Genomic DNA, 24818 nt, shown 5'->3' with positions numbered 1-24818 from the left:
AGTAGGAATATCACATAATCACCATTTACTTCGACAGGAAGGCATGGACAGGATGTGATGGGACTGCAGTCTGAAAAATCTGCAATCTTATCTGCGAAGGACAAAAACTCTTACTCTTAAGACAATGCAAGAGGATAAAGTTGTAAACATATACATATAAATATATCAATAAATATTAATGGAAAAAAAAAAATCTATCCAAGGAAAAGGAGTGCTTTTTCTCCTTAATCGCAGTCAGTTAAGGAGCACCACAGAACAGCATGCTTCGGCTGCCATTAGTGCCATCATCTGTGAAAGTACTGGAATCCTGCTGAAATTGCACAACTTTTTTCCCCCCAATCTTTTTTGTATCATAATATTATATATATTTTTTACAAGAGGTACATTGCACAAAGTTCATATTTTTTGGAGTGGATTAATAGTGTTTTGGAGGAGGAGGCAGAGGGGGCTGTCTTGCTTGTGTGGCCCAGCGAGGCATCGTGTTTTTTTTTTTTTTTCTACAATGCGCCGGGCCCCAGAGGTCACAGGTAACCATGGTAACAGCAAGCCAACAAACAAGAAAGCAGCAAGGGTGAGAAGTGCTTGTTCATCTCATGTCACAAAGTGACTTCAGACAAAACGGCGTGAAGTGCCAACACTATCATGTGAATTTTGAAATTTGAAATTTTAATTTAAGTATTAGCCTCCCCTACCACATTGAATGTTCAGCCTTTTCTGTAACTCACACCTGCTGTTAAAATGGAATGGACAAGGTTGGCAGCCGCCACGGCTTTCTTGCTGAGGTCTCTTGACTTTTTTCGCAGACTACGATAGCCTGAAAGGCAAAAAGGCCGTTTTGTTTCTACCCCACCACATACTGCGTGCTGCCAGTGTGGATTCTGAATGTGGCGGACACTTTGTGTTGAAAGCCGCCCTTCCCGCCTCCTCCCTCACATCACCAGCGTAGAACACCGTTACTCTCCTGTCCCCTCCACAGGCTCTGGGGGTTCCTCTTTGACCTTGACCTTGCCCTGGTCAGACTCGGGGTCCAGGGGACTCTCGGGGTTGTGGCTGGGGCAGCAGAGACGCCCGTCCAGGGCAGAGGGCACCATCACCCCGCTGTCGTGCTCCCTGCAGAAGGACGTGGGGCAGAAGTCGCAGAAGGAGGACGCTGGGCGCTGGCACACGTTGCACTGGTGCCACGGGCACTCCCACCTCCCTGAACCAACACACGGGAACGCAGCAGAAACAGTTAGGAGCTGCTCACAGAATGCCGGGATCAGTCTGAATTCAAACGTACAAAGGAAGCAACAAAGCAACCCACACATATTCAGTATTATGTCCAGATTGGCTCACACGAAGGTTCCAGTCGGTAGCATGAGGTTCTGGAACGGTTTACATCACTCTGCTAGCTACGGACACTCTTTTAGACCATGCCCCCTCACTCATTTCCATAAGGAGCCAGAAAATCAGAATACTCACAGCTTCAGCAATGACAGTTACAAAACTTACAGTGTGAAACACACACAACTGATTACCTGGACAACATTTAGAATATCTAGGCATGGTCAGGTAGAATACACTATTGTTAAAGGAGAGAGAGGGCAGTAACAGGATATTTATCAACTTTAACTATATCCTGGGAATATACCATAGATGCAAAACACTACATGTACTTAATGAAATTAAAACACTTTTTTAAAACACAGTTTTACAGACAAACATTGAGCCTAGATGTACACTAGGATATTTCTTTTAATGTAGACTTCCGCACAGTAGAACTTCTTAGTCTAGGACTAGGCTTAATCCCTGTCTGTGAAACCTGCCCTATATGTAATTAATGCAGGTAATCATGTAAGGGCGGAAACTCATGCGAAGCAGACGGGCAGAGTGTGTACCGAAGGGCGGTTTGGTCAGGTTGAGACACAGCAGGTGGTAGGCCTTGGGGCAGTCTTTCTTGTCGCACATGACAAGCTCCCCGCCCTCGCTGCAGCAGAAGCAGAAGTACTCGTGGACCTGCTTGCTCTCAGGCTTCACTTTGCGCTTCTTCGGCTTTAGCTTGGCATTGCGCGCCTTCTCCTCCTTCTCAATCACCACTGCACTCTGAGAGAGGGAGGGAGGGAGAGAGAGAGAGAGAGGCATAAAGGGAGTGAGGGAATTCATGAAGGACAGGGACAAAGGAAGAAAAAGAGAGAGCAAGATACACACACAGACCAGTAAGAACGAGCGCAAACTAATCTACTGTACACAAAAATCTGCAAAAGAAGAAATGGAGTGAAGAAAATGATAGATCTGACAAACTTGCAGAGAAAAACAGCTGCTAATATTTCAAATTATTCCAGTTATTTTCTTCACTCTTCACTCATTAGTTCTAAGAATCATTGAGAAGGATTCATTCAACCCCTCCCCTGCTCTGACCTGGGGTGGATCAAGAGGGAAGTGAACAGAAGTGGCACAGTGCTTTGGGAGCTTTATGGCCAGATGGTGTGAATTTCCACTGCTGTTGTGGACAGGAGCAGGGCCCTCTAAACTGAGCTGTTCTGGCTGTGTTAATGATGAACATGCAAAAAGATGAGCGATGCAGCTCACCCTGGATGACGCTGAGCAGTGCATAAGGTAATGGAAAATGTCCTTTAGTTACCTTTGGTCGCACTCCCAGGAACCCACTGCAGTTCTCTGCCCCACACTGGCACGACGTCCTCCCGTTGCCCAGACAGTCCAAGTTGTAGTTGAAAGTCAATTCGGTCTCTGCAGTAAACACATACGGTATGGTCTGATTTCACGCCATGGTTTGGCCACCCATGAGACTAACGGAGTAATCTCCAATTATAACAGCAATCTGCTTATTTCCTCCTCATATCAACCAAGGGTACCAAACAAATGCAGACAAGCACAGTGACAATTCATGAACTCATTATGTGAATTACACCAGAGGAATTCATACAGTTACTCACACCACCTAATGATCATGATCTGAAGGCTTATCTTTCAGGACCTCCTGGTTGACATCACTATATCCTGTACATCTGGATCGCATACTGAGCATAGCGCGGAGACAAAAGATGGTGCCCTCACCCGCCTCGATGTCACAAACGGCAAAGAGGCCTATCCGGACGTCCCCGTTCACCGTCCACTTCTGCGTCTCGCAGTTTGGGCTGCAGCTGTGGTTCATGAAACGAGAGAAGTTCCCTTTGGGCCCCGCGTCGATCACCCGGTCCTGTCAGAGAGTGAAGTCACTTGAGATTAGGAGATGAATGAATGCCCCAGGTTTGCTTTTGTCCGTTTTCCTTGAGTTCCTGAACTTGCAGCTATGGCTTTTCTCATTGCTGTGAGACAAGGGAGTAGCCATCATGTCCCCTATCTGATCATGACACTTAAATCTCTCCTTTTCTTATGTATTACTGTGGAGTATTCGAGCACTTGTCTTTGATTTGTTTATATTATCCCGATACCTTGGTGAGGGTCAGCATGTAGAAGTTGGTCACGCGGTTCTCGTGAGCTCGTTTGATTCGCTGCCTGCATTCCTCTGAGTCGATCAGCTCACCAACGTACTCCGTCACAAAGTCCCCCTTTAGAAAACACAGGCAGACAGTTGAGTCCAGGGTACTGCTTAATATGAGCCCATTACCACATGTCTGGAGCCTGTAAAAGAATGTCTGATGATATCAATAATATATTTGTAATGTGTCAATAATGACTCCATCAGCACAGCTATCCTCTCAGCTTGCTTCCATCACAACAGTAAATGGGAAAGTGTAGAACTCTGAGTCTTCTTTGAGAATGGGATTCGCCTTGCTCTTGAAATTGAAACTTACTGTAACACTTCTGTATTCAGGATGGCAGTAGTTCTTACAGCACTGTATGATGGATTGACACATCAGCTGAGGTCTGCTTCTGCCATGTCTGTATGTATGTATGTATGTATGTATGTATGTGTGTGTATGTATGTATGTAGGTACTGTCACTCTTGTGGCTTTATTAAGTGCACTTTTGTAGCCTTGCTTTGTAAGTTGCTCTAGATCAGGCTGTCCACCAAATGACAAAAATGCAAATTAGTCTGCCTCTCAAATCAAAAATAAAGATAGCACTTTCCACCTGGAACCTGATTGGCCACTTTCCTTTCATCTGTTGACATGTATTATTTCTAATTATCATTACTTATTTTTGACCTTTACCTGTATCCAGGGTGAGTCACTAAACCGACTCCTTACACAATCTCTACTGCTCTCCAATACTTTGCTCAAGCGTATAACAGCCTCACTAGGGAATTGAACATGCAGCCTTCAGGTCAGAGGCACAGCTTTTTACATACGATGGTCCGCTGTCATCCTGGCCTGATCATGCAGGCGGTCACTATCCTCACCTTTTTCAGGTCCTGCTTGGTCTTGAGCCCCCAGCCACGGCCTTCGGTCTTGATGACCTCGGTCTCTGGGTAGAGGCGCTTGGAGAAGCACTGGTTGTGGCAGCGGTCGCCCGCCGGGCACACCTGCGGGTGACACTCGTACTGCAGCATCCGGTTCAGGCACTGCGAGTCCAGGCTGCACGGGTTCTCATCCGTGGGCTTGCAGTTGCAGCGCGGGATCTCCGATAGGTCGGCCACGTGCACCTGCACTTTCCCCACTGGCTTGTTGGACTGGGGTGGGGGACGGACACGACATGTCAGAAGTAATGAGACCCAAGAATCCAGGGTTCTTTCATTGTATTTTACCAACTTGTATTTCTACATATATGTGTGTATGCATTTGTATATATAACCCCTTATAAAAACATTCAGACTTCAAATTATTATTTAATCATAGAACATTTATTTTGAGTTCCAGTGTTTTTAAATAACATATCACACAGAGCAAAATTTCACTGTATTATTTGTAATTCGGCAAAATGTGACAATTGGTCAAGGTTCCGAATACGTTTGCAAGGCACTGTATGTGTGGTCGTGTGTATGTGTGTATGTGTGAATGTGTGTTTGTGTGTATGTGTGTTTGCTCCTCACCTTGATGAATTTATAGGGTGGGGGTTTGCGGGACTGGCGTTCCTGCTCCAGGGCCTCCTTGTTCTCCCTCTGAGCCTTCAGCTCCAGGAACCTCCTAGCAGCCTCTTCAAGTGCTGTGTACCAGAGAGAGAGACTGAGACTCGTGCACACGACCTTACCACCTAAACCTAGTCACTCACCCACTGGAGATCAGAGACAGACTGAGAAACTGCCCCCAAATCCTTATGGCCTACACCCCCACCCCCAGCCTATCATTCGCTAGGAATCAGGGAGAAGGAGAGAGAGGAAGTCATCCCAAAATCCTGCCATCGTATCTGTCAGCACAAGTGCCACTCTGCCTTACCTTTTTTAAAAGTCTTGTTAATTCCAATCTGGCCTATAACGATGTTCTTGTCGCTCTCCACATAGGGGAAAACCCGGGCCTGGTTGATCCAGTAGTAATCATGTGAGCCGAAGAAGAAGACCGGGAAATCCCCAATGTCGTGTTTTAGCGTCTGGATGTTGAAGGGGACGAGGCGGGGGCTGCAGATCTCCGCTGGCCACCACCTGGTAAGGGACAGCATGAGTCAGGGCCAGAGAAAGGGAGAGCTGCCATGTACTCTGCTTGGAAGGATTAATGATTTAAGAATCAACTACATATAACGATCGATATAACACTGGAACAGAAAGAATTTAGTTAAGGACACTGACTGTGTCATGCCACAGTTACTGTACAGTGGCATGTCACCCATTTTGTAGATCTGACCCTGTAGAGTGTTTTTGAAAGGTACTTATAAATAAAACTATTGTGTTACTATTAGAATTATTACTGTTAATATTATTATTCCAACTTCTGTGCCCCACGTGGGATTTTACCTCACGACTCCTCCCAGGAACAGGTTTACGCTGCTCTATCTGTTGGTGAGCAAAAGGAAAACCTCACCTGTAGTTCCCCAGTTTGGCCCAGACGATCTGTTTGTAATGGGGCTTCTTCCCGGCCCTGCACTCATTACAGAGCCACGGCCCCTCCGGCATGTCCATGCTCAAGCACTCAGGGTGGAAGGAGGCGGGGCAGGCCTCGCAGCACAGCAGTCTTCCCCCTTCACGCACGCACACACACACACGTTCACACGCACACACACACAGGGAACAACAAAGAGGTGTAACTGCATGAGCATTCAACTCTGCGACGGGACTGCTCTCCCAAACCTCATCCGAAGCATGCCACTTGCTCACGACCAGGGGGCGGCTCCCTACAAACAGCCCATTCTTCTCCATTTCACAGGTTCCTTTGATGTGTGATGAGCTGAGCAGATCTACACCACACCTCATTCTACTAAGGTAATGCCACTGTCCTTTTTTCTGTGACTGCTACTAGACTATACTATTTTCTATCCTGAACAGATGACAGTGTTGTCCTGTTTTTAATCATCATGTCTCAGATTTGTTTTCTTTGTTTAGGGATGCTCACTCCTCTCACATTCTGTGCCATCCTGAACTCTGAAGACCAAACTTGAGCATTCCTTTTAGTTATCTACACAACATTATTATCTTGACCACCAATCTCATAATACTGTATGGGTAACCAAAAACGCTTGCTTAAATTCTGAATGGGGGGAGGGTGCCGTGGTCCCCTTATTCAAGGTGGAGGGGTGCATGGCATGCTCCAGGGAAAGGCTGGCAGAACAGGGCCTGTGCAGAATCCACAGGTGTTGAATCATCAGAGCTTCGCCTTCACATTCAGCTAAGGGTTGTGACATGCAGTGTTTGAAATTACTTTGTAAAAGTAAAACATCAACTGGGGGAAAAAATAATGAGGAATAATAAGAAAACAAGCATCACCATAACCCACATAAGAGTGCATGCCATGCTCTGACTGTAAACAGAAAACTTCCCCTCACGTCCATCAGATCTCCATTTCCAGCAACGCAATCACGGTTTATTTTACTCCTTTGGATGGTGTTGGTGCATTGTCAACGTATAGCAAGTTTTAATTTCCCGGAGGACCTCCAGTTCAGGTCAAGCAGATCACTGCGTTATTCCCCACTGACTGAATGGTACTGGTTGCAGCGAATGACAATTTGAATCTGTCGCTATGTGACCATGCTAAAAATACAACATCAAGCCTATTGATGAGAAAGTGTATCTCTGTTTGTTGATATGGATTTGAGGAAAAAGTCACTCACATTACAGCCTTTGGTTACCACATCTGAGTGAAAACAAGGCTACAGCAACTCAGAACAATTCAGGTGGTTTTAGTGTGACCACTACTACATTTCACTGCTCTGTGAAATGTTAATTTATCCTTGAAACTGAAGTGACCAGTTTGTGAAGGTCAGTAATGGGTCATGACATCCTTGTTCATTTTTGAGTGACACTCTTGCCAAAAACAAATAACCATGCCATCCAAAGTAGAGTACCATAAAGAGTGCAGCATAGAAGGAAATTAAGACTCTGTATTCTGCCGGCCACTTAAAACAAACACTGCCAAAATAATGTAAACAAGGAAACACAAGAGAGGCAAATAAGCGGCCATTGTTTCAGTGAGGATGAGCTGAAAACACTAAGCAGGATAGCTGTGTTTGCAGCAGCGCGCTGTGCTTAATGCCAAGCACCACCAGGGCTCAAAATAACCAGAGCAGTGTCCAGTGACCTCATTCTGCCTTTGTTCATTGTTAAAAATGAACAAAACACAAATTCGGCAGACTCATCGCTTCTCTCGAATATCTACAAAAGAGTTTTGAATAAGATCGCAGTTTGAAACATGCAAAGACAGAAGGCAGAATGACGGTATGCACTTGAATATCACAGAGATCATCATGAGAGAAAAGCTCTTTCCAGCTGAGTGGACAGCTAACCTTTTTCGTGTGTGTGTGTGTGTGTGTGTGTGTCTGAGTGTGCATAAGAGAGACAAAGACAGTTAAAAAAAATGCAAGAATGGGAAATGTTCATTAAAAATATCACAACTGTCCTCCCCAATTTCAAAAAGCTGACTGACTCAGAGAAAAAGTCAGTCGTGTTAGGAGAGGGGCCTACAGCCCCACTCCACGCTCAATGTGTGGCCACATGTGCCTAAGAGACAGTGCCCTGTGCTGCAACAATACTGACTTTATAATTTATAACATCAGTATTGTTATAACTTATATTTAACTTAGTGTTACATGTAATCCACTAGTTACTTACTGTTTACTGTTCACTTACCAAATTAAGTTGTATATATTTTTTCATTGACTCTGTGTAACTGTATTGTATATTGTTTACATTATTGCTTTTTGTTTGTCCTGCTGATAAAGCACCACTGAATTGGATTGAATTGAAATGAACTGGGGAGAGAGAGAGAGAGAGAGAGAGAGAGAGAGAGAGAGAGAGAGAGAGAGAGAGAGAGAGAGAGAGAGAGAGAGAGAGAGAGAGAGAGAGAGGGAGGGAGGGAGGGAAAGAAACAAAAAATCTGCTGCCTCCCTAGAAGAGACGCTTGCCTCATATGACCCAACACTCTATTGGTCACGAGACCTGGAGTCAGAGTTCAAGGGTGAAATAGGTGAAATACAGCAAGTCAGACTACCTTCGCTTTATTTCGATGGCTTCATGGTTTTCAGTTCCTTCACGGCTTCAAATACTACACTGAAACACTTGTATGTGCACTTCAGTTGTTTTAAGCCCTGTTTTACACATGAACAGCAGCATAAGATTTCCCTGTTTTTTTCCCAATTATGAGTGAAATAGTTTTTTTTAAGCCACAAAGCATACCAATAAAAAGCAAACAGCTCAAAAGAGAAAGTAAAAGACAGACAGAGATACAAACAAACAGTAAGCACACACAGAAGCAATTAAAAATAAGGAAGAAAAAAACTGTTCTATTACCTTTCCCAACATTCTTTTGGGTGGCTGACGAAGAAGAAGGAATCATAGGTAATTTCATCAACTCAGCACGATTTGACTCAGTCAGAAGGTAGTGGGATTTATAGGCATATGAACGTAATATGATGTCAGTATGGTCCTGCACTAAGAGCCCTACACACGAGAGGACACACAGGAGAGGTCATGAGAGGCAATGAAACTACCCATGATTCCAGAGGACAAAACAAGACAAAAAAAGATAAACTATTAAAAAACATGTGAAAAAGGTAAGAGGAAAAAAGAGAAATGGCATTATTTGAAAGAAAGACACCTTCACAGTGTTCAAACAACTATCAAAGGTTACATTTCAAACATTTGGTTGTAGTTTATTAACACATTTGGCCAGTAATAAATTACAGTTACAGAAAATGCATTTCAAATTTTTACATACGAGTTGAATTTACAAAATAGCCTTTAAAGTGCACCTAGGATATTCTTGTTCAAATGTTACATGTAGATCACCCAACTATGACCTTGTAAATTTGCTTAAACTCTAAGAAACCCTGAGGAAAGTGCTGGGTTGGACATAGCCAATAGGCAGAGTTGATTAGCCATTACAGCCATTACAAGGCTGATTTTGATATGCCCCACCAATTCTGTTATTTAAAATCCCTAGGTGCCCTTTAAGGTAAATCATGACATATTGGTGCAGTCTCTCCTAACAAGTACTTTTACAAAGCTGCTCATAATATTCAGAACTATAAAATGCAGCTAAATAATGAGGGTCCCCTTCAGATTTTCACTGTAGTAAAAAAAAATCTGAGAAAGAGTAAATCAATGAGTGAAGCTACTGGAAGAAAAATGGTCAGTATAATCAATTTTAAGTTTTAAACTGAAAGGAGAGTAAGGTATTGCGAGCTTCAACCTGCAGAAGACCTAGGAAATGTCAGGGATTATTATGAATAGATACAATCTCTGAAAATGAGGAAGAATACATATACTGATCTGATGGCATTCAGAGGCAACTCATCTGAAAGGAAAAGGAGTTTAGAGACTCTAATTTCATCCCTCCCGAACAGACACACACAGTGTATACAGCATCAAAAACATCAGTGACATGATTCATTTTACAACAAGTGCTATTTGTGCAATTTAATCTACTTAATGCTAAACTGCTACCAATATTGCTGAGGGTTGAATAGTGTAGTCTGATACAATAAAGCAGTGGCATAAAACATGGCAGACAACATACATGCATCACTATGCATTTCAGCACCTGGTACCTGACATACACTTTGACCTCTGAACCTGGATTTGGAGAGGTCAAGAACACTCTCAGGACTCCCATACATGCAGATCAATGTCTCCTGTCAGCAGTTCCACTGCAAAAGAATCTTCATTAGGAGTCTCTGACCGCCTTTTCGGAGCTGCAATCGTCACAAACGACTGTTAGTTCTAGTCTGCGCTGCAAACAGGGGAGAAAAGCTGGCCTTACCTCGGGCACAGACGAAACACCAGCCTACGTTTACCGGTGAGGACGCGTGGCCGTTCTTTGCGGAAGGGGAATGGTTGCTACATATGATAATGTGGGGCGTGATCACCACGCTGCCTGCTGCCACGCAGCCATCTCCCGTGTGATAGGCCACCGGACAGCGTATACAGCGCATCATTCGCCCTGAGACACAGACAGAGAGACCATCAACACCCTGCATGCCCAGTAGTTAATTATTTGTTATAAGTTTCTCTTGTTTTTTTTGTGAGCTCTGGCAACATTTTTTAAATTATCTCATGCTAATCAAGCATATTGAATTGATCAACTAATCAAACTGAAACAGGAGTTTGTGTGGCAGAGAGAGAGAAAGAGGGAGAGATTCATTAATTTCTCATAATTAGTTTCTACCAAATGACAGATGCCAGTAAACATAGTTTAACTGAACTGAGAAAGAGAAAGAGACGGGGAGAGAGGGAAGGACAGTGACATAGAACATGAAAAAGAGAAAGAGACAGACATAATAGGAGAAAGGAAGGAGGGGCCAGAGGGACAGACGCATGTGAGCGAAAGAGGGATTCACAAGAGAGAGAAACTGTTCTCAAAGGTGATGAAAGCTCAACTCTGATTCTGAGAATCTTACTAAAAATAACATGTGCATATGATACAAAGTGTGCTGATGTCACTGCACTGACTCCTCCAATTCTGTGTGGATGTCCCACATGACTGTAATGTAATGTAATGTAATGACTGATTGTAATATGCAATGTAAGGTCCCAGGTACCTTTGCTGGCCTTGTGCAGGTCCCTCTCCACCCTGCAGGTGGCGCAGCTGTGCTGGGGGCATTGGAGGCCCTTGGCGTCGGAGGGCACGCCCGTGTGTTTGCGGGCGCAGGACTCGTGGTAGAAACGGCCGCAGCCTCCAACCGCGCAGCGCGTGACGTCGCCGTCGACGACCTTGCAGGAGAAACAGGCGTGAGTGCCTGGGGACAGAAGGACAGAAGGACAGAAAGACAGAAAGACAGAGGGACAGGAGAGGGTGAGATGCCAGGCCCGCTCTACACCAGCCTACATGGCAACAGCGCATCACGTCAGGCAGCAGACTCCTGCTGGCAAAACGGCAGGAGCGCACCTCAGTCTGCTCCAGCGATGAGGACATTTAGCACGTCTGAGGTGAATTTCTCGAGAGAATTGGGGGTGCTAAAACTGTTGGTTTTTAGTCTTCTTTGAAAGCAGAAATGTTGGCTCATTTGTACTGAGCTCAGTTAAAGTAAATCAGTCTGACTTAACTCAACACTTCATTATTATCCATATCAGGATATTTAGATTGCAGGATCACACAAATAACATGAAATTATAACATTTTTTCATAAACATGGGGAAAGAAGCTTGTTCATAGTAGAGGCTGTTCATAACAGACACAATGTTATCATACGCACGTATGAATTACCATCTCACTTGTTTGTCCTACATACACGCAGGCTTCAATGAACAGAGGAGGGATAGAGCAACTCACCTGCCTTACACTCCGGGCATGTGAACTTCCCCTCAGGCGAGGGTTCGAGCGCCAAGCACTCTGAGTGGTACAGCCTGTTGCAGTCGCCTTCGCAAGACACCAGCGACTCCCCAAACGCCTCACAGACCTGATCCGTCATAACACAGGAAAATCAAAGCATGCCACGACAGGAAGCAAGGGTGATATTTTTCGAAGGCCTGACAGCATAAAGCTTGACAGTTAGTAACTGTGCTTTCGTTGCTCTGCTTTGAGTTGTTTTAGGGGCATCTCATGTCATTTCCAATCATAAAGCCATAGGGCTGTATTCACATTTGTAAAACTGTAATTATCATTTCAACAAAGTGACTAAACCCACCTGACAGACTGTGTCTTTTTTGGATGAACAGCTGCCCTGACTGGACAGGCTAGAGTCCACAGACTGCGTATCAGAGCCGTCTGCGTCTGCAGCTGCGGGACTGTCTGCGCATTTCCCAAATCCCACCTACAGAGGGCGCGCAAAGGCACATGAGACAGGCAGCCCTCTAGGCTGTAAACAGTGGTTGTAATGACTGTGTATATACTAAACAGCTGAAATGGGTGCCTACTCAATTCAACGAGGAGTCGAATCACAGCAGAAGCTCCTTTCTGTCTTTAATCCTATCTCCTCCACCTTAGCTTGGATTAATAACTATTACACATTTTTTTCATTCTCGTAAAGTTCTCATGTGTACACAGTTTGTCTCAATTGAGTTATGAGATCACGTGCCATGTAAAAATGCAAGCCTCGCCCTTTAATTGTAAAGTAAGTTACTGCTGGTGTCCTGACTATGCTAGCTAGCAAGTGCAGTACTGATCTGTCATGAAAGCACCTTGTGTTGCCCCAGCTCTGTCTATGGTTCCTTATTGTGTAACATACAGTGATGTTACATACAGTACAAGACTAACATGCATTACATGCATTCACAGCCACCATGATCTAAAGGCTTATGCATAAATGCTTGACATTTGTTTCCTTAACAAATATTAATAGTGTAGTTGATGCCTATGCATTTTTTTTTAGTTTTGAAAAATATTTAATTTATTTGGCTACTTTTAAGAATCTAAAATATAAGATAGTTTTGATTTGTTTAACATTTTTGGTCACTGCATAAAGCCATTTCATAGTTTTGATGTCTTTACCATTATCCTAAAACGTGGAACGTAAAAAATAAAGAAAAACCCTTCTATGACTCAGTGTGTCCAAACTTTAAACTGGTACTGTATGTTAAAGTTCTGGAACCTGTGTGGGAGGGACAACACCCCCCCGCCTCCCTCCCTTCGGGTAGATGACAGCTGGGACAAGTGGCAGGATCAAAATGACAAAATAATCAGACTAATAGATGACTGGTGTAAATTTCCCCTGAGCCCCTTAAAGCCAGGATACCTGACACATCATATTTCAGGAGCCCGGGGCCTCACCTGTGGATCACTGAGGCCCCTGGAGTCTGAGTCGGACGTGTCACGGTACTGGGAGCTGGCCATCTCCACATCCGTGGAGGCCCGGCTCCTCTTCTTCAGGGGTTTGCAAGAGTCTGAAATCTCACTGGCACCTGGAGAGAGAGAGGTAGAGCCAAAGACAGAGACAGAGAGAGAGGAAGAAAGAAGGAGGAGAAGAGAGAGAGAGAGAGAGAGAGAGAGAGAGAGACAGAGAGAAAGAGAGAGAGAAAGACAGGGAGGGAGAAAGAGGGGAAGAGAGAGGAAGACAGGTACTTTCACCTCTGATCTCATCTTTACACTGCATCAGAACAGAGCCCCTTATCAGAGAAAGTCAAGCCTCCTTCCTGGGCTGGCTGCCAGACAGTGCCGGGGAGTCACAGCGACAGAGTGAGGTACAGAGCACATGTGACTCCTGCTTTAAGAGTCTCCAGGACCGAGGATTGCTACACAAAGGACACATTTATCTCTATGCTCATTTATTACACAATGCTACATTTACTTCTTCAGGATACCTTTGTTGCGAAAATAAAACCCAGGGTTGGTTATGAAGCAAACATATCTAAATCAACCTGGTGTGATGGATGTCCAAATAAAAATCCCTGGGGCTGCTACCCACTAACAGGCTTCATCCAGATGTAATTGTGTGTGGGACAGTGTGGTACAGAGATTAGGGGCTGGGTTTGTGACCAGAGGGCTTCAAGTTCAACGCCTACGTTGGGCCCTACAGTAGTGCATGGTTCTTCAGCTGGTTCACTTCAGTAAATATACTGTAGAAAGGGATGGGTATTATGATAAGGACATCTAATAAGCAACAATAAAGTGACTGGCTTGTCTTCCAGAGAACAGTTGTAAGAGCCCTTTAAAGTAAAAGTTCTCTTCCTGCCAGTCCAAAGAAAGTCATTGTAAAATACTGACTCCACAGTAAACCACGGGACTCACAGAACGGTCCTGCACAAATACCATAAGCCCACAAAAGCACTCTCACTCTGCAAAAGATAAGAGTACCTTTTTGTGATCCAGCCTTCCAGTCTGTCTGCGGGACAGTTTCTGCCTGCACAGAGAATACAGAGTGCACAGTAAGAACACCTTCAATTTCGCTATGTCTTCTGATCAGTTACTTTCCAAAAGAAATTGGGCAATTGGGTTTGTACTGTGAGTTTTTACTCTGATTTGAGAAATCCAGCTCTGAACTGAAAGCCAGCACGCCGTTCACCAATATTTCTTGATCGGAGAACATCAGCCACTGGGTCACAGTCGAACTCCACTCAGCATCACGAAACACGTGAGCCAATTTTGTTGCCAAGAAACCTAACGCCTGTCTCTGCCGGCTTTTTACGAGCAATGGCCGAAACCCAGCTGAGGAATTCCAGCCTGAGTCATGGGTGCGGAGCGCTCCGGTGCAGTCAGGACCGGCCGGCTGCAGCTGGTCTTTGCGGCCTACCTGCTCCTTCTTCACCTTCTTCTTTGGCACGGGGTCCGCGGACTTCTCCGACTCGGAGCGGCTCCGCACGGACCTGCGCTGCTGTTTCCGCTCCAGAGCCCCTGGGGGAACACACCGAACGCCGGTGAGGCTCGCTCACGCACCCCACCCCCCATCCTGCAGCTCCAACTCCCGCCCCACCACCACTAAGCGCTTCCACACTGCTGATGGTGAACACCAGTGCCAGTCCTGTTCAAACCAGCTCATGCAGTCTTACACTGAATGCCGAGTGGGGCGTTCTCCCCTAAGCACTACATTGCTGTCGTTGCTCTTGGCTACAATATGTTTTGCGTTTTATGTAACAAAAGGACATGTAACTAATATGTCTGAGGCATATGAATCATTCTGTATGAATGGCAAAATCTTAAGCCTAAAAGCCTAACCAAAAAAAAACACTCAAGAGGCTTTCTGGCAGATTCCTGTTCCAAAGAATCCATGTGTCTGAAATCTACGGAAGGTCTTGTGCATGCCTGTACGTGTGCATATGAGTGTGAGTGAGTGTGTGTGTGCGACGGGGGTGGGTTCTACGGCAGGTACTCTGTGTATATGGCTGTGTGACTGCCAGACTGTGTGCATGTGTCTAAGGATGCATATTTGAGAACACAAATATATTGTAATCGTGTCTGTGCTGTGGGTATTAGGCTGGCTATACGTATGTGTGTCTGTGTGTGTGTGTGGGTCAGCCACACTAGTACCTGACGGGGCCTCTGCCGATGCATGCTGCGCCACGCCCTGATCGCTCCTCCTCCCACCTGGAGAAACGACCCTCTCCGGCTCCTGACCTCCCCCCTCGACTTTACCACTGCAGCTCTGTGGGCGGGGGGTGGGAGAAGACAGCAGAGAAACCAGATCAACTTGGCCTGTACCACAACAGGCATCTAAGGAATCTCCACCAATGAACATTTGGAATTCTCTACACATTTCTATAACAGCAGACACTTCTACACTGTTTAATCTAATAAACAAATTCCTGTGTATGTACAAAGTGACAGGGTAATATAATGGGAAAGATTTTCAACAGGTGTAGCCTGAGGCAACGAGCTGAACACTTCACTGGCCCAAGCGGAACGTACCCTAGGCGACCGCACCTCGTCGTTGGCCTGCTTGCTATCCCCGTCGGCCACCCTGGGTGAGGGGACCTTCTCTCTGTACAGGGGCCAGTCGCACTTGGTGATCTCCACGTTGAGCCTCTTCATGGTGATGGAGAGCGGGAGGAGCTTGCGTGCCGCCGCGGTCTTCCAGGCGGTCTTTACGGGTGGGGACTGCGACTGGGGCAGGGGGTCCTGGGAGGGCGGGGAGGGGGGGCCCTGTTCCTGTTCCAGCGGGGCGGGGCCCAGCTGCTCGTCCGTGCCCGTCGAGCTGCACTGCCGTTTCGGCTGCTGCCTGCGGGGGGGCGTCTCCTCCCCCCTGCCGGCCCCTCCCCCGCCGCTCCTGGAGCGCCGTGCCTTCCTCTCCGGCTTGGCCGACTTCCCCCCGTCCTGAGGCGGCGAGGAGGAGGGGTCCACATAGATGAAGGTGTAGTTCTCGATGCGCTCCTCCCTGGTCATCAGGAGGGCGTCCTCGGCGTGTCCGATGCCCACCTTCCACTGACTGCGCTCCCTCTGAGGGATGGGCCTGAGCAGCTGAGACATTTTTGAATGATATTTCTTTATTAATTTATCACCCCAGCAAACACTATTATAGCACCAATCATCCATCTACCAGCTTAGAATATGACCTTATCCAGCTAACATTTTAGCCTGCATATCACCCATGCTGGCCTAACCTGCTGCCTATTTCAGCTCACATTTTAAACTGCATATCAGCCATCTGTACCGCAGGATATTTCCTGAACTCAAGTACCCTGATTAAGGGTGGCAGCAGTTCAGTGGAGCAGTCAGGAGCAGGGCTCCTAAAAAGGTTGCTAGTTTGATTCCCAGGTGGGACACTGCTGTTGTACTCTTGGGCAAGATTCTAAACTCGAATGTTTTATTTCCGTAGGCAGATACCAGACAGGCGCACAGCTCGAGAATGATAGCTCAGACTGATCTTTCCAAGTCCAGCTCATTATGCCTCACTGCTGCCATCATCAGGATCAATGACTCTCTCCCATGAACCCCCACGTGTGTCGAGGCTGCGTTGCGTGTAACTGCTTCGTGTCACACTGGATAGGGCTGCCTGAAAAGCGGGAAAATGCAAATATGATGTAAAAGTCTCACTGGTGCCCCTACCTTGTGTCTCTCCACTGGATTGGTGGTCTTGCGCAAAGTCTCAGCCTGCAGCTCGTCAAACTGTTCCCGCCCTTCATACACCACCACTCTCTTCTCATGGATCCAGGCTCTCTCCGCGACACTCCCAAAAAACTGCACGTGGTACTCCCTGTGACCTGGGGGACCGAACGCCCGGGGGGAGAGAGGAGTGAGCTACAGGTTTCAGGAACGAGAGGGTTTGATTTGATTTGTCTTACAGGGGGATGGGGGGGTGAAGAGAGCCCTAGGCGGGGTACCTCGGGTGTTTATTCGCATGTGAACGTCCAACTGGGGATCGCAGGACACCATGCAAGGCCACCAGGGGTACGTCCCCACTTTGGCCCACACCAGGTCCCCCACGTCATGGTCCGCACAGCCACCGGTGCTACTAATGGAGGGAGGGTTCTTCTGAACCTGCCCACAAAACACACATACAAAAGCTGTCACTAACACACGGACAGCACATAGTGAAGACCCCGCTTGCAGATACCTTTACATTACCTTTATTCGTTTAGCAGACCCTTTTATCCAAAGTCACTTAGAGCCATTAGAGCAAGGAACACTGAGTGCACATAACAAGCAGTAACCATAGGCAACAAAACAGAGCCAAAAGTAACAACCAAGGTTCAGTGCTAAGCTAACACTCAGGTCACATACAAGTGAACACGGCTAGAAAAAGTGTATTATTTATTTAATATAAAGCAATAAAGTAGAAAGACAATACGAGATGTAGATAGAGGACTAATGAGGAACAGGTACAAAGGACTTGGACAGCAGTACTCTCACGCACACAGTAATGACACATCTTGGCCTGGTGACTGGAAACATGAGCCAGTTGTTAAAAATACACAAACAGTGGACTAGATGATCAAAGTAAATTTCCAGGCTCAATATGCAGTTGTAGTTTTTGACTTATGATGGTTATATCTTGGGGGGGTAATGCTTTGATGCCGTTTCGGCCATAGTGTGGTTGTGTGAATGAACAGACTCATTAGGTTTCGCTGAGCATGGCTGCGGCTAGGGGGAGGCTGTCGTAGAGGGAAAGAGGGACACTCACTTTCTTTTCCTTGGGCTCTGCGCTGGGACTGCTTGCGGGTCGCTGCTCTTGCCTGTGTCCAAGCGGGTCCTCCGAGCATTCACAGTGCTGCTCCCTGGGCTCTTCAGCGCCCCCTTGGGGCCGCTCTGGTTCGGCGGCCAGCCCGTGGCCGGCCTCCAGCCTCTTTTTCCTCTTCTCCTTCTTGCGCTCGTGCCTCTGACGGGACGCCTCGCTGGCCTGGACCTCCTGCAGCAGGTCCCCGCACAAGGACGACTCGAACAGCTCCCGGCCGTTGTGGTACGTCTTGATGATCTTCAGCTTGATCTCGGGGGAGCTGGTCTTCTTGGTCGCGGCCGGGGGCGGGACGTCCAGTGCGGAGGGCGGCGGCGGGGAAGACGGGAGGAGCAGGGGTGGAGGAGGGGGCAGCACGGAGGCCATGAGGTGGGGCAGCGGAAGCTGCTGGTGATGGGGGGGAGGCGGGGGGCTGTGGAGGTGGTGATGGTGGTATGGAGGGTGGGGGTGATGCAGGTGGTGGTGGTGGAGCAGGTGGGCAGATGGTGAGGTAGGAGACGGGGGTTTCTCCTGGACGACGGGGGGTCTCAACACCGTGCCCTCCCCCGGTAGCAGGCAGTGGTCTCCATAGCTGCGGATGGCACTGTAGCCGTTGGCCGAGCCGTTAGGGAGCTGCGAGTACATGGCATATTTGGTCGGGGGCTCATAGAGTCCCATACCTGGAGGGTAGCCATTGGTGACAACTGGCAGGTCTTCGGGAGGGTACGAGAAGCCGGACTCCAGGGCCGACTCGTAGGCAGAGGGGCCCCCTTCTTCCCCTGCATCGCTGCCGGCATCGTAAGTGTCCTCCTGCCGGATGTTGGCTGAGTCAATGAGCTGGGGCGGTTGCTGAATTGTGTTTCCCATGATCCCTTGCATGAAAGAGAAGGAGAAATCCATTGTTCTGCTCCAGCATCCTTAGGTTTCCCTTTCTCTTACAGGCCCTGTGAGGAAAGAAAGGAATAGGGCAAATTAACGCGAGAGACAGACAAAATCAAAGCTGCACTGGACAGGGCCTGATCACCCTGCTTGCCCCCCCAATCTGCCACCAGGGCAAGGGGACTCTGTCTCTGTAACGGGTCAGAAAGCCATATGTCTTCCCACAAAAGGATACTATTTTTACTGTTGCACTTACTGCACTACTGTTAATGTTGTAGGCAGCATTTATTGGCCAGGTGAGAGTTCTGCATGGTCAGTATTGTGACAACCACAAAAGATCTCAGCAGCATTTAACAGGGGAACATGCAGAACATGAAGAGATATTGTCATAAACTGTGTAAGTTACTTTTGTATGTTGTGGGGACAAGGAAGCCTGACATTGTAGTCATATGCACAACACTAAGAGCTTCTTGTATCCTCACCACGGGCCACGAGCAAAAGAAAGCTTTCCTGGTACATTAATGCAAAAAAATGTAGATTAAGGGGAAGATTTTTTTTTTCTTTTTGGTCCCCCAAAACAAGAGAGAAACATGTTACAATCATCTGGGTTTCTCTGTATATGGCTCACACACCCAAGTACTGATCTGAGTTCAGAGGAGCGGTTCTGGATGCATCCATGGTGGTGCACGACTTCATGACTGTACAAATACTAGAGTGTCCACTTCATGCGTCAATGCAAAGAAAAAAATGCTCTCATTATGCAACGATGGTGCAATCTACACACAGTACACATTCACAGTGCAATGACTAACAGCACATCTGTACATATTGTATACCCAGTAGGTGCTAGCAAGCCTGCATATCTTGTGCTGTATTAGCTTACATATTGGATATCCTGTATTCCCTGTGGTATCTCTTTAATTATCCTGTATGTATTGTCAGCGGCGTGTGGTACTGATGATTCTTGTGTTGTCATGCATAATAGTGCTCCAAGAGAAACGGGCAGAAGAATCCCGAGTGCAATCTTTCAGTGCTTCTACGCTCGTCAAAAAGAAATCTGGTTTGTGACAGCCTTCATCTTAGCCTAAAGCAAATTCTTTTGGTTCCAAGCATTTTAACACGATTTATGTGTACCAAGTTCTGTAAGGAGAACAGCCCAGCTTCCCCTCAGACAAGGTAAGGATCAGATCAAAGCACATAACCTTATCCCTTATTTTAAATGTACCTCTGAAATCGTTTTTGGCTTGTTTACCACTGGCATTTGCAAAGAATCACAAAACGATCAATAAAGTACTCAGGTAAATATCTAAAATTTAAATTAAAAAGTCACTCTTAAGGATGATGTTTCAGCCAGTACAGGCCAATATTGAATTGCAGAAACACATACTAGCTAAGATTCATTGGGGTTTCAGTTTCACACCTTCTAATACACGCTATAATACTGAATATTCCACATTTGAGTAGTAGATAACACAGGTTAGTTAATAATAATGCTTAGTGAAGTACGCTATTGTATGTCTTAAAAATACACATAGATTAACATAAAAGCTTGAATTTAAAAAGAAACGCTCTGTATGTCATATTGAGAGTATTTTTTCAATGGAAATCTACCCCAATATTTTTAGATGATTTCTGAATTGAACGCTCTTTGTCCAAGTGCAAGTTCTCTTCTGAACCAGTAATAAAGTGGCTGTGGTCTGCTTTGCCTCTTCACAAGCTTGTAACAAACAAATCATTCAAAGTCCCCATACGTTCACAGATGCACTACAACCTGAAAATGAGGGGTTCATATTATTTACAGATGAGTAGAACATGCTGTCTGCAACAATTCTTACTGTGCCTGTTAAAACCAGAGGACACGATCTCAACAAGGATGCCAATCACACCCCTAGTACAAAGCAGTTTGAGCCATTTCAGGTTTTACTACAACTGTGCTGATGTACTGAATGGATGACGTCTTCTGGTGTCATCCATTCAATGCACTGGTGTGCTTCCAGGACTCAAAATGCTCCACACTGAAAATGATTCCCACCCTTGAATCTCATTTCAAGGGGACAAACTGTTAACAGCACAAATGACCAGAGCTCTGAGGGGCACAACTACCAGTCTGCTGGGGGTAGTTCAAACGACAGGCAGGTCCTCTGGTTTACAGGCACTGAGAGTTTGAAAGGAGCAAGATGTCATGTGAAGTCACAGCCATCGATATCACCAAGTCAGAGATACTACTGTAAAAACAACTATAAAGCATGTCTCCTGAACTCGCTGTTTTGGCAGGTAAAATGAACTGCATGGACAGTTTATTTCACTTTGTGTTAAAAAATACAATTAACTAAAAAAAAAAAAACAAGCACATTCAAACGTTACATTAACGAATAAATTGGTAATACAAGGATGAGGACACTGCCAGTTGTGTTTTTCCATCCAATCCATTCATATTCACACTTCATGTAATATTTATGTCTGATATACAATTAATTCTCTCCCCAACTGCGACTGCATTTTCATAAAAGTTAATTCAGGAAATGTTTTATGTTACCATGCTGCTGTCCTTTATAAATGGCTGATGAATATTTCTGCTACAAGGGTATGCTACAGTACCGTTTTGGATAACACCGATAAATGTGACAGCCGAGAATAGGAGAGATAGTTGCTCTGATACACTTCGTGTTCTATTGTTGGCAACCCGGTCAGTGTGTCCACTCAGAATAGCCTACAAAAAGTTAATTCAACAATAAACTGTAATAAGTTAAAAATTTATGTTCAACCACTGCGTATCTAAGGTTACCATTTCACGAGATAAACAAAACCTTAGCTGGCAAATACATCTGAAAATGAGCCAGGCAGATTTTACACTGTCAAAATGTGATCATTGTATCCACTTTCTTCGCGTATGTTACAAAGGCAATGTTCCGTTTTAATCATAAATTGAGTGTGACAGCGTAATATGTAGCACTTTTAGTAGGCTAATAAAAAAGACCATGGTCACATTGAAATAAAAAGAAAATAAATCTCTGACTGCAGATCATTTCACGATAAAAGTGATTTCATCCGAAGTACTTCAAATTCAGTAACGTAGCCTAAACAATTCGCCAGATAAACATAATGTGACATAATTCTTTAGGGAAATGTTAATTATTACTGAAATCTCATATGTATACACATGCCATAATAAATAGTGAATCGCAACACAATGATACAGAAAATGGTCAAAGTCGGAGTGCGTTTAAACATCCATTAGCTTGCCGGCTAACTAGCTACCTAGGTCTAGCTAGTTAGCTTGATATCTAGCATGGAGTGAGTTATTTGCTCTGGCGCAGCGTTCGTCCAGCATAAAAATAGACACTACGTTTCCATACTCAAGATAACAACGTTTCAACATAACTGCCATTTACAACGTCGCCAAGAAAATGCGAAAAATGCGGAGGGCTACAATAATGTATAGCGAAGTCGGCGAGCTACCAATATGGCTGCCATTGCCCCTTTAAATAAAATTGGCCAGATTACACCTCCATCACTCGTTACAACTACAGAAAAGGGGAAAAAACAAGCATGTCGTTTACAGTAGGCATCATTGTATCCATCGGTGCAATTTATCGATAGTGCCAATAAGCAACCGGAGAGACACGAGCATAAAAAAGAATAAAAATGCCAGTACCTTCAGCGTGTTCCATTCTAATCAAATACACCCAATATCTGAGATCCCTGGTGCAATATATTAAAAACAGGTACAACAAAAGATTAAGTACAGGCCTCTTCGCTTGGTAACTCAATGTATTGTTAAAATCAGGGACAATATTTAGTCAGTTCTCGGTTCCCATGGCTGGTTTGGTGGCTGCGGATTTGAAAGAGGGCCTCGTATTTAGCGGGATGTTGGAGCGGACTTTGGATAAATCTGACTGCTGTGTATTTCAGCACAACTGTCTCCCTCTCTCCCTCTAGCCGTAACAAAAGCGCCCTGCTTCAGGCCCTGTCTCCCTACTCAGCGCCAATAGAACATGCTCCCGATTGGACGGAGTGTCACTATAAACAAAGAGCATACCGGGATGTGTAGTTTTTTGTTTTTGTTTCGTACTGTCCGGTCATACGATCGCTAGGCTGCAGTTCTATCAATCACACTCTTCCAGGAACAAGTATCGGGGAAAATGCTCATAGTGCTCAAGTATCTATAACATAAGATAAATGTCCCTAGAGATACAGCTATTAACTGACCTGGCGCAGACAGGTGAAGTAAGCCCCAATAACAGGATTGTTTTTTTTCCCTAAAAATGGTGAATATTAGGTCAATTGGTTGCTGGCCTGGCTTTGCTTCAAACAGGTTATGTACGTGATTGGTTTTTTTTTTTTTTTTTTTTTTATGCTGTATTAAGTTGTTAACAAGAGGCTGAAAGCTGTAGGAACACGGAAATGCAATCATTGAAGTAATGGGACCGTGCGTAAGAATTCCACCTTGTGTTAAATATTAGGCTATATCTTTTACACAGCAAAGAACGCAACAAGGACGAAGTATCTTGTGAACAATTTTATGTGCAGAGTTTTCGTGTTATTGGACAACTGGGTAACACATTGCCCTACCATCCAGTAAACAGAAATGAGAAAAGCATAGCACAACAGTGCAGTAAGCAGGTATTGGTGGAAAAAAATGCAGATAGTGGCAGACACAGTTGTTCCAGTCACGAGTTGAACACCTTCACCTCCTGTAGAGGAATATTTCAAGGGCAAGTTTTATGCCTAATATTTACTGAGAATGAATTTTACATGCCCAGTAGTCTGTCTTTCCTGAGGACACCCTGCTGCTTGGTAACACTCTGTATAAACATGCAGTTTTCTCTCGTCACCTTTCCTCGACCTGTTACTCATGGTCTCCAGAATCACAATCTTAAGCATTTCTCGATTCTTTTGCACTGTATGTTTCTCTAAACTGAACTTTTTTGACTGTTAATAATCTCTCAACACCTCCACACAAGACATACTAGAATCACTAATTTTTATTTGATCACCAGGAAATATAGGTCCCCTGTATCTGAAATTTGTAGCCCCTGTGAGATGTGTAGGTTACAATTCCCATTTGGAAATCATAACAAAACTTCATCATTCAACTAATTACATTATGCTTAAAAATATTTCACTATTCTTGTTACCTCCACATATATAAATAAGACAAATGGTTAAAATGGTTTTACTGGTTTTGTGGTAGGTCATTAGACATTGTGAGAGTGACATCAATGTTACAGTGGCTTAGTGATAGCTCAGTGATTAGGATGTTGTGGGATCTAAAACATGATGTCCACTCACTTGCAGACAGTCATTGCCTTTGGAGATACCATGTGTTCATCATTCTCATATGTTGTGTACACCAACATCTCACACTCATCACTACACAGTTTTGTGTGTTTTGGACCCCATGAATACCTACAAAAGAAAAAGTTGTGCCAAAAAGCATTAAAGCTGAAAGCAACTACTGGAAAAATATTGCAGTGTCACCATATTTTTTGACAAGAAGTTTATTCATTTGCAGATTTTCAAATAGAAGTGATTGATGTCTTTATAAAATTCTGTACATCATTTTTATTGTCAGTAAATATAAGACATGCAATATTTTAAATATTTTAAACTACTGTACATATCTCAGAATTCGCCAATTTAATAAACATAATCATTTTACTAAGATGATGGCATGTCAGAATCTGACAACTACATGATAGCATCTGCAAAATGTGTCAGCATGCATTTGACTGAGTTTTAAACGGAAGGAGAATAAACTGCTATTCACCATAAACAGCAAATACATAACCTATTTAGCCACCTGTTCGCAAAAACAGGTGGTCTTTGTGGCCTATGTGGCGAAGTTTCAACGAACAGCATAATGTGAACGACCATGATACTGAACGCGTTTCTAA

General features: G+C 45.0%; 1 protein-coding gene across 3 annotated transcripts; it reads right to left on the bottom strand.

The window, feature by feature from the left end:
• Positions 1 to 275: 275 nt before the first annotated feature.
• On the bottom strand, positions 276 to 22889 carry LOC118777536 (histone-lysine N-methyltransferase NSD3-like). Of its 3 annotated transcripts, none has more exons than XM_036528569.1 (23): positions 22577 to 22889; positions 18013 to 18986; positions 17213 to 17369; positions 16938 to 17092; positions 15801 to 16349; positions 15423 to 15537; positions 14689 to 14789; positions 14253 to 14298; positions 13230 to 13360; positions 12148 to 12273; positions 11793 to 11919; positions 11062 to 11259; positions 10284 to 10463; positions 8813 to 8962; positions 5895 to 6051; positions 5316 to 5518; positions 4973 to 5085; positions 4343 to 4612; positions 3432 to 3548; positions 3055 to 3196; positions 2621 to 2727; positions 1878 to 2082; positions 276 to 1198 (listed from the first exon to the last, which is right to left on the bottom strand). In XM_036528569.1, exons 2-23 carry the CDS (start codon positions 18940 to 18942, stop codon positions 954 to 956), a joined length of 4524 nt encoding a protein of 1507 aa, XP_036384462.1. In that variant the 5' UTR covers positions 18943 to 18986; positions 22577 to 22889; the 3' UTR covers positions 276 to 953. The 3 variants fall into 3 exon arrangements, with proteins under 3 accessions (XP_036384462.1, XP_036384464.1, XP_036384463.1); XM_036528571.1 differs by having other exon boundaries at positions 8813 to 8836; XM_036528570.1 differs by lacking the exon at positions 22577 to 22889 and adding an exon at positions 19554 to 19625.
• Between the last annotated feature and the right edge of the window lie 1929 nt (positions 22890 to 24818).

Source organism: Megalops cyprinoides, chromosome 5 (assembly GCF_013368585.1).
Source record: "Megalops cyprinoides isolate fMegCyp1 chromosome 5, fMegCyp1.pri, whole genome shotgun sequence".
In the NCBI taxonomy this organism is placed as follows: Eukaryota; Metazoa; Chordata; class Actinopteri; order Elopiformes; family Megalopidae; genus Megalops; species Megalops cyprinoides.
The sequence above is the reverse complement of the archived record's forward strand: the minus strand, read 5'-3'. Positions and strand labels throughout refer to the sequence as shown.

Excerpts from the sequence above, each read along its gene's own strand:
- LOC118777536 (XM_036528569.1), bottom strand. The coding sequence starts at position 18,942 with ATGGATTTCTCCTTCTCTTTCATGCAAGGGATCATGGGAAACACAATT. Across the intron at positions 15,538-15,800 it reads ACGAGGTGCGGTCGCCTAGG|AGCTGCAGTGGTAAAGTCGA; the intron begins GTACGTTCCGCT and ends CCCCGCCCACAG. Across the intron at positions 3,197-3,431 it reads ACATGCTGACCCTCACCAAG|GACCGGGTGATCGACGCGGG; the intron begins GTATCGGGATAA and ends ACTCTCTGACAG.